Here is a 9617-nt window from a genome sequence, read left to right on the forward strand (position 1 = left end):
AATTGTAAATTCGATCGATTATTATTTTAACGATCCCAAGTTGTACATAATATTAGTGATGTATAGCTCTATAGTGGAGAAATATTCAAAGTTACAGTTCCTAACAAAGTTACAGTTCATAAAATAAACGTATGTTCTCCAAAATAAAGTAGTTGTACTCTTCTCAGCTGAAGTGGTAAGGGTAAGTGGGTTAGTTTTGCGGGTGGGGGGGGGAGGGGCTGCTCACATAGGACGAGAATATGCCGGTGAATAATATAGAAGGCTTCGCATGGTTATCCCGCTGCGCAAGCTCCGAGGTGGAAAATATTAATATCTAAATCAGTTTTAAAATGAAGTTGAGATCTAGTAAGGCATTTAAACATTTACATGTGTATACATAAATTTCCGACAAGAAACACTCCCAAATGTTATACATCATAAATGGTAAATATGTTCTTTTCACCCTTTGCTGTCTTTACTATACCTGTTAGTTTACATCACGGTCCCGGCGAGGAGGGTCTTAACCCAAGGGTCACACCCATAGAATACCGAAGAGTAAAAAAGAATAGAATAAAGCATTTACTTGGCGGGGGAGCTACAAATTGGAAGGATGGAGAATACCAACAGTTGTGAGGAGGGAGCATTCTGGAAAAGTGGGAGGAGGGAGATATTACAAAGAGGGAGGGGGAGAAATAAAGGGGGGAGGAGAGCCCCCCTACTTGCAGGGTTGGACAAGCGAGAACATTTGCATTTTCAGAGTATGGCTATTGCTAGAATTCGAAAGTACCTTCCGTCGCCTAGCTTGCAACAATCAGACACCTTTTTTTGTTTCTTAACAGAGCTTAAACTCTAAATTGAGAATAGCCATGCGTTTATTGAAGCTATGGCGAATTCATAACGGATACTAAATTGAAAGAACATTAGAGTTGCACAACGCCCAGCTTTACATGAAGGTTTAATACTTGATCTAAGCTAAATTTTGAACACGAGTTCAACAATAAATGTACTATACTAAACTCAACGGTGTTGTTTAATTCAAAGTCTATTTTTTCCTAGCTAAATCTGTATCACTTTTAATTTACAACAGTCAACATTTTCCACAACTCTTCTTGCAATATGTTTCCATGTACTCTTTGTACGAAACGCAATACCCACTGTTCGCCCATGGACCACAGTTGTTGTCTTTATCCTGACATGTATCTATTAAAAGAATAACAATTAATTTAGATTACACTGGCCAACCACAAAGGACACTGACAATCCAGTGAACCAATCAAAATTAAACACGAAGCAAATACATGTAGCCGGCGCGAAGCGCGGGAAAACATATGTGAGCGAGTCACGATTGGTTTTGGAAAATGCGCTATATAAATACATTATCATTAAATCATTTGGTTATAATTCTGATTCTTTAACCCTTTGACCCCCACATTTTCCTCAAAAAACGCGTTTTTTTAGCCGCTAAACTGAAATTTTGGTGCTATGGTCTGGAATTTACCTCAACGTTGCTACAGAAGCACTTTTTCACACTTCAGCAACATTTTCATAAAGATTCTGTGTAAAAATGTAGAATATTTTACTTTGGTGCATGCGCATAAGCCGAAATTTGGACTTGTTTTTTTTTTTTTTTTTTTTTTTTTTTTGCTGAACCGTTCCAAATTTTTTTTTGCCCCTTTTGCTTCCTTTTTTTCTCGCTTTCTTATTCTCGTTACTTTCTACTCTTCATATCCTATCTTTTGGCCAAAAAAGTTTTGACATTATCAATGGAAAACCCTGAAAAGGGGACCTTGACCAATTACAGGTGTACTGGCCTCTTTAACAACGATTTTGCACCAAAAATGGATTTTGTTTTTCTTTGATTAGCTCTGTCAGAATGCAACTGATATTCAAAATGAACAGTCCTGTAGAAAGGTCAATTCAAGCTCTATCAGATTCTTATCACGAAATTCCACTGACGTGCTAATTAATGACGTCACAAGTGAATCAATGACTGCACCTCCAAATAGCGCCTGAATGCGCGTTTAGGAGTGAAAGGGTTAAGAAAGTGGCGCGAGAGTTTTAAACTAATCACAAAGCGTAATAATGCAAAACCAAAGCAAATGCGAATTTCTTTCGACGCTCCAGTGAAAATCACTGTAAAAAACTATTCACTAAACAAAGAAATAAGCTTTACTCACTCTCCACGCAAAGGCAACTCTTCTGGCAGTTCTTGTTCATGTAACCTGTATGGCCAGTTTTACAGAAACCTTGAGACGCCCAGTAAGGACAATGCCTGTGCTTGTCAGTGTAGCTACAACCTGAAACGAGCAGGGATTAAAACTTGATCAGGAAAATGCAATGTTTTTATCTTTAGATCAAGACTATTTTTTCTACTGTAGATGTAGCGTCAATGTGACTTTGGAGCAAAATAAAATCAACTGTCTTGGCAAATTCAAAAAGCCCGACCTTTCGAGCTGTAGTAGCCTACCTTCAGATGAAAAATTTACTGACACCTACTTAGACAACCTACTTAAAAAACTTCCACGCTCTCCCAACACGAGACATAAGATCATTTCTTTCTTATATGAGGATCCATCTTGTGTAGGGGTAGGGGGCTATGCAAGATACCACCTGTCTGATAAGCCAAATGGACAAAATTTATTGGCTCAAAATTTGAGTTGAGACTTTCATATCAGGTGTGCATGAAGCATGCATTGTTGGAGAAATGGCACAAGGAGGTTTGAATCTTTTTCTTATACATTCTACTCCTGATAGAGTGGAGGCTATAAATGGTTTTCACTGTCAAGCAACTGTCACGCCGCGAAAAAATAAATCCAAAACTATCGAGTCAAAAAAATCAATAATATTACAGGTTGTAGAAAGCTACTATATAAACTTCTTTTCCAAGTCTCAGATCAGTACGTTATTCCGTACTCGAGTTATCCGTCAAAATAATTCACGCAAATTTAGAGAGCATAGTATAGAAACGCCATGATGGAGTCCAACTGCTTAGACTCTAACATGGCGGCCGGAAATCAATGAAAACATCTGGCATTAAATTCTCCTACAAAAAGCGGTCAGATCACCCTCGTGTACAAGTGAACACTCACATACACTTTTAGCAAAACCTCAACTGATCAGATTAATTGTTAAAAATCGCAAGGTGAGGCATTTTTAAAGAGAACGTGACAGTCTTCTGGCGGCCATCTTGGATCTCGTGTGGTGTGAAATTCCGAAATTCAAAATGCTCTATCTTAAAGACGGCGAATGCTATCGAGCTAAAAACCTTCAACAAGATATATATTAAGGACTTCTAATAGCCAGTGAAGGATAAAAACTCAGGGGTCTTGCTATTCTGGACGTGAAAACCAAGAATACAAACAAGACATCATCTTTTAAGGTGGGGAAGAGGGGGGGGGGGTGGGGGGACTTGAAGGCACACATGTCTTTTTGCATAGTGATGGGTCCTGTCTGAGTACAATAGTTTTACCATTTCCCTAATGAAAACCAGCCTTAAAAATTGAAACGTTAAAACTTTCTTGAAGTGAAACAGCCAATCAGGTCTTACCAGCCGGTGACTTAGTTGTAGGTTTCAGCGTCGGTGGCTCGTCTGTTGGCTTTGTTTTACAGTACAGCAACCGCGCCTGCTGGATATCCTTCTGACTCAGTCCCCGAGTATTCCCGAGGCGGGTGTCGCCATTTTTACGAGCGATTGTGGTTCGGCCATTCATGCTGAACGCGCGCGAGTCATAATGCATTACACTGTCATAGTCATACGGAACACCAAGGCTATTGATTCTGCCGTCTGCGTACTTGTGGAAAGCATATCTGAACCCTGGTGAAATAAGTAAAATTGAGCCATTGTCAGAGATTATGAAACGTATATGCTACTGAAAAGGAATAGAACTCAATGGCTAGTGCGTTGGACTCTACTCTAGGCCTTTCTCGATTATGCTAGCAGTTTTTTCGGCATTTTTGGGGAAAACGAGCATTTTTTTTTTCGTTTTTTCTTGAAAAAGAATTTCTAGCATTTTCTGTCATTTTCCATGACTGTGATCCAGATTTCAGCACTCAGAACTCAGAAGGCTTAATAATCCTAAAGTTTCACAATTTTGTTGACTTAATTTGATTGTTTTCTTTCTGTTTCGACTGTTTGTGCGTTGTGTAACTTGTGTACTTGTGTTGCGTTACTTGTGTGTGTACACCAACGGAATGAAAGGTGTGGGTGATCAGCGGGTAACTCTTTCTCTTGCTCAGCAAAGATGGCGTCGGCCACGAACTTGCAAGATAGACCAGTTCCATGATTTCCGTCATCTAAAGCAAGAGATCGATCGATAGATTGATCGATCGTTTTCCAAACTTTAAACGGCATCTTATAGCCCTCGTCGAACTCTATCATCCTGCCAAGTTTGACGTTAATCGGCAAAAATGGGCGTGGCACCATATCGATCGTAACCCTAACCCTAAGTTTTACAAACAAACAATTATTAAGTATGACCTGTTGTTGATATGAGCATTTAGTATAATTTCAGAGGTGATTATAAGAATTGAAGCATTCTGATTGGTCGAGAAGCTCAGCTTATGAGGCTATATTCACCCCGCGCGAGGTGATTATAGCTTTGAAGGCTTGGTTACTTAGCCACGCCACCTTTGACATCCAGGCAAGTAAACATGGCCGCTTTTGCTGAATGAAAATTTCTTTGATTTGAAAGAAACCAGTCTAAGTCCTGGATATTTTACACACTGGGAATTTTTCAAATTAACTACCAAGGCTTTTAGACCGAAAATATTTTCAAGAGATGGTTCTCAAGGCATTAGAAATGATCGTAAACACGGCGGTTTTGGCGATCGATGAGAAACTCAGTCAGATCGATTGAGCAAACATTATTTAGTTCTCTTCTCACCGGAGCTACTCATTTTCGAGAGGATTCCCACATTCGCTTAGAAGTCTTCAACAATCATTCAAAGGTACCGGACATCAATCTTTCTCATAGTGTTTGTTTTGTTGCTTTAACTAAATAAATTATGATTGTAATCGATGAATTGCATACTGGTTTACACCGTATGCAAGCGAACGCTTGTGTTTGCTGTTTTCTTGTTTGTTATCGTTATTTTTTTAAGTTCTTGATGATCACCTCTAAAAATTATACTAAAACAATTATTCGCCTTAGGCTCAGTGATTATTGTTGAATAATCCCCCCGACTTCGTCTCGGGGATTATTCAACAATAATCACTTCGCCTTCGGCGAATAATTGTTAAATAATGTAAGAGTTTGTAGGTTTTTTTGAAATAAAACAGAGCATTCTTTGGAATTCAAGTGGCATTTTTTAAAGAAATCAGGCATTATTTTAGCATTTTTTGGCTTTATGCGAGAATTTCTAGGAGCATTAAATGCCAGTTTTACTAGCATAATCGAGAAAGGCCTACTCTACTCTCGTCTCCAGAGCCGCCTGACCGTCTTAGCCAGCGGTGCTGATCACGGCGAAAAAGTGACTCTGGGAACACATGAGACAATTGTCTAGGCTTCAATTAAAGGAATCTTAAATCTGGTCAATCAAATCAACTTATTAAATTCTCTTTGTTTAAATCTAGCCAATCAAAGCAGGTGTCCTCAGGAACACCTTTCCTTTGTGCAAACACCCCGCCGGTTAAGGGGGGCAGCGGTCCTGAGGACGAGAAGGATTGAATTCAGAATCGAGTAGTTTGTGTTCAGCCTGGCTTGTGTCGTTGTGATGGGTTTTTGGGCAAAACACTCAATATCTCTTATAGTGCTCCTCCTCCACCCAGGATTATAAAGAGGTAATTAACCTGTGATGAACCAGCATTCCATTCAGAGGGAATAGCAATACTCCTAGCCGCTTCGTGCAACGAAAGCAGTCTGGAGTTAAAAGTCGGTACTAGTGGGAGGCGCGGTGGCCTAATGGTTAGTGCGCCGGACTCCGGATCGAGCGGTTCAGGTTCGAGACCTGGACGGGGCACTGTGTTGTGTACTTAGGCAAGACACTTTACTATCACAGTGCCTCTCTCCACCCGGGTGTATAAATGGGTACCGGCGAATTTACTGTTAGGGGTAACCCTGGACTAGCATCCCATCCAGGGGGGGGGGGAGTAGAAATACTCCTAGCTGCTTAATGCTACAGAAATAGGGATAAGCTCTGGCCTGATGAGCCACTTGGCTTGACAGCAGGTTTTTTTACTAATGAGGTATCAGATCAGGCTCTTTGCCGGTCTGGAATGGGACCAGTCTTAAACCTTTAAAGTTTAACTACTTACGGGGATAAATGTTGTTCCAGTAAATGTTTACGTAACGGTCTCTGTCGGGCCGAGACTGCTCGTGCCAGAATCCCAGAGCGTGACCTAAAACGAGAACAAACATGTTATCAATTCTGAAAACTATAAATGACATCAGGCTATTAAACAATTTAGTAGCAACTCCTGTTTGTTAGCAACATCATGTTATAAAAGCTTTTCTACACCCATGCGACATAAAGACATACAAATGACTTACTAACCAATTTCGTGTACTACTATATGAATGTGTTCACATGCCCGTGCTATGGAAACCCGCTGAAGTCCTCCTTGTCGGCCTACGTGCGAAAAACACCTGCAACAGCAGAACAGAGTCACGATGAGGCGGCGCTACAAGTAAATTGACATTTTAAGGGTGACAAACATTCTACTTACCCTCCACCGGCAAAAAAGCTGATGTAAGACCGCTGGTTTGTACGCTGGACGAAGCGCAGGCACGGTACATGTCTGACCCAGTGATCCATTGCTTGTTTTATCAAACGATGGGCGTGACCTGGGAAAAAGCAAACCTTTTTAGTGTGTTTAATTTGTGTAACAAATGATAAACAAGGGCTATTATTCCACTGTCAACATTATAGACTCGCAACACATGCAAAGACATGCAGCTAAATTTCCACGCGTTGTCTATTCATCGAGAAAATTTGAACCGGGTGTCAGACTATCCCGGACTATGAGCCAAAATTAACATTTTTCATGTGTCGCGAAAATTCTTTCTCTCTGTAACTAGCCCAGCTTGAAAACACAAGGTTTGACAATCTTTTCCTAACTCAGAGTGAGGTTGATGCTGAACGAGAAAGAAGAGAATAAATGAAACAAAACAAAACAAAATTATAAAAAAAAACTCAATGTTTACTTACGAACGCTCGATTCAAGTTGGTAAGGGATTTCCGGTATGCCATCACTGCCTATCCATCTCCTTGCATGACTTGATATGGCAGCTCGCTTTGATCGCCTTGAAGGACTTGTTGGATCGTCACGTGAACTGTTGTCACTGGATGGGTATAGTCCCATGTCACGCAACTCCTTACGTATGTCTTCTGTCATCAAGATGTCCCCTTGAAATAGCTCGTACCCGTCTAACAAAAGCGAGAGCATTTTCAAGTGAATTCCTCAGTTGCTCAATTGTCTCATTAAAATGGCTTATTCCCGCTTAATATTAAAAAAAATATTTATCCAAACTTTAACCCAAAACCTGCTGGTTTAATTGCATACCGTAAAATTCTACTAATGAGCCCTGAGCATACATTTGTTCAAATTGCTTATTGTTTTCATCTGAAATGTACAAATTTAGGTGCACAAGTGTTTATAAGTAAGGCAAGACTTTTAAAACTTTGTTCAATTACTACAATAGTGGTCTTCTACTCGGAGATGTTGAGAGCTAAATTGAAACCCCAATAGTGTCATTCAGAACGGAGTACGAGTACAAGTTCGTGTACGAGTACGAGTATGGCTTTCGAATTTCAATCCAGTTACGTTCCTAGAGCCCTTACTTCTCCCTGTTGCCAGTTGAAACAGGGACTTGTCGAAAGCAAGCACGAGGTTTGAAAAGATACTCGTACTTCATCTGCTACTCCGGTACTTCGATCTGAAGGTCCCTTGTAGCTGCTGCGAAGAAGCCTACGTAGCAGGCGCCTGTGTAGTTTTGCGCGCGCATTTGGAAAACGCAAAAGGCGAGAGACGGCCACGCGAGGGGAAAAGTGACCTCGCGTGGCCGTCTCGCGCCTTTGGCGTTTCCCAAATGCGCGCTCACTACGCAGGCTAGCTGCAAAGAGACTAAGTCAAGCAAAATGTCAATTGACAGTCTATCAGTCATAATCAAATTCTCCCAGCTAATATCATTATAAACGTCTGGAGACCGGTGATGAGAATCCGTATGTCGATATTGGTACGGAAATCGCTTACTGACCTGCACTTCTTCCCTTGATGCCATTCGCCTCCATGATCATTGCAAAAGCTGATTTTGTCGTCTGGGTATCTGGTTGTGTGTCATTAGCTAAAGAACGAATTAAACATCATTTATATTGGTGCAAGTATTTTACTCTCTCCATACCCTCGTTGTTATATCTCTCTGTCTAATGTTTGTTTTTGTAAGGGGGAAACAAAAAATAGTTCGAAATAGCCGATAGTAAATGACTGAAGGGCAAATCCAAGGGAAACTGGCGGGTATTAGTTTGAAATAACAGGGAATTCGAAAGAACCGACTTCGAACTAGCGAGGTTCAACTACTTAAAATACATATCCCTGGGGTACAACTATAAACCCCTGGGGTTTGAGTTAAAAGACGAGGGGATGATTGACAACATACCAGACATCAAAAGTTCATTCAACGAACGAAGTACATTAAAACCGACCAGTTGTGTCAAAAATCCCTCATTCGGAGGTTTTTTAAAAGGACATTTTGCTCAATAGCTTCTAAAGTTTTAAAGGTCAGATCGCAACTAAAGTATTCGCGCGTGTTTTGTTAAAAAATCAAACGCGTGCATGATTTAGGTACAGGAATGAAGCCAGCAAAAGAAGTCAAACGGAAGTCAAATAAGCCAGATTAGATCTGCTTCATCAGTACATTTGCTTTACATATTATGAAAACGACGCCATTCAGACCGTGACTAAGACAAATTAACCTACCTTGATTTTGTATAGTGCGTCCTTGAATTGAAACAAACAAAACAACAAGAACCAGTGTTGTAATTACACCTGGGTTGAACATCATGCAGAAATATGAAAAGACGTTCAACGCAACTAAAGGCCAGTTACAAATGAGATTTTGCAGGCAGACAAGCGCACCTAATGTATTTATCTCACGTAGACCAATTGAAGGCGATGACAATTTTGTTTCCTTTTTATGCCTACTCGGATTTTAACCAGACGCCGAATTTGGTTGCCTCCACCCACCCACACGTACGCTGTTACCTACCCGTCTGCCCCACCTTATGACTCTTTACATTTGACGGACAATGTAAAATGGCACGTTTGAGCTACACTAAGAAAGTTTTTGGCTTTTCAGACACATTTCTTTTTAATGTTTTGAGAAATTGTTGGCTCGTCAATACTATATTCTAGGGAGTGTGGCTTTTCCGGACGTCACAGGACATTTGGCCGGCCGTCAGGACAACCCCAAATAGACTACATGGTATACAATTCAATACAATACTTTTACGGTGGGCGCAAAGTGTCGACAAAGTGCGAAAAGCGCGAGCAAGCGGAGTGAATGATGGATACGAGATCATTGGAGTTTTCTTTACTTTTTCTTTTTCGTTTTCTTTTTTATATCTTTTCTTCATTGATGATACTTCCTTCTGCCTCCTCTACTTCAAGTCCTTCAAATTAAAAAGCGGGCCTCGCCGAGGGG

The 9617-nt window shown here is 40.5% G+C and overlaps 1 protein-coding gene across 2 annotated transcripts; it reads right to left on the bottom strand.

The window, feature by feature from the left end:
• Positions 1 to 891: 891 nt before the first annotated feature.
• LOC144654837 (high choriolytic enzyme 1-like) lies at positions 892 to 9136 on the bottom strand. 2 transcript variants are annotated; one of them, XM_078515059.1, is made up of 9 exons: positions 8894 to 9136; positions 8175 to 8261; positions 7126 to 7344; positions 6644 to 6761; positions 6472 to 6563; positions 6233 to 6316; positions 3527 to 3793; positions 2157 to 2276; positions 892 to 1179 (listed from the first exon to the last, which is right to left on the bottom strand). In XM_078515059.1, exons 1-9 carry the CDS (start codon positions 8976 to 8978, stop codon positions 1067 to 1069), a joined length of 1185 nt encoding a protein of 394 aa, XP_078371185.1. In that variant the 5' UTR covers positions 8979 to 9136; the 3' UTR covers positions 892 to 1066. The 2 variants fall into 2 exon arrangements, with proteins under 2 accessions (XP_078371185.1, XP_078371186.1); XM_078515060.1 differs by lacking the exons at positions 8175 to 8261; positions 8894 to 9136 and adding an exon at positions 7759 to 7873.
• Between the last annotated feature and the right edge of the window lie 481 nt (positions 9137 to 9617).

This window comes from Oculina patagonica, chromosome 5 (assembly GCF_052425735.1).
Source record: "Oculina patagonica isolate OP01 chromosome 5, crgOcupat, whole genome shotgun sequence".
Classification (NCBI taxonomy): Eukaryota; Metazoa; Cnidaria; class Anthozoa; order Scleractinia; family Oculinidae; genus Oculina; species Oculina patagonica.

What these genes read in the sequence shown, in the direction of transcription:
- LOC144654837 (XM_078515059.1), bottom strand. Translation starts at nt 8,978, where the DNA reads ATGATGTTCAACCCAGGTGTAATTACAACACTGGTTCTTGTTGTTTTG. An exon ending in ACGCACTATACAAAATCAAG is followed by an intron (nt 8,262 to 8,893) that starts GTAGGTTAATTT and finishes TTCGTTCTTTAG; the next exon opens with CTAATGACACACAACCAGAT. An exon ending in CATCAAGGGAAGAAGTGCAG is followed by an intron (nt 7,345 to 8,174) that starts GTCAGTAAGCGA and finishes CGCTTTTGTTAG; the next exon opens with ACGGGTACGAGCTATTTCAA.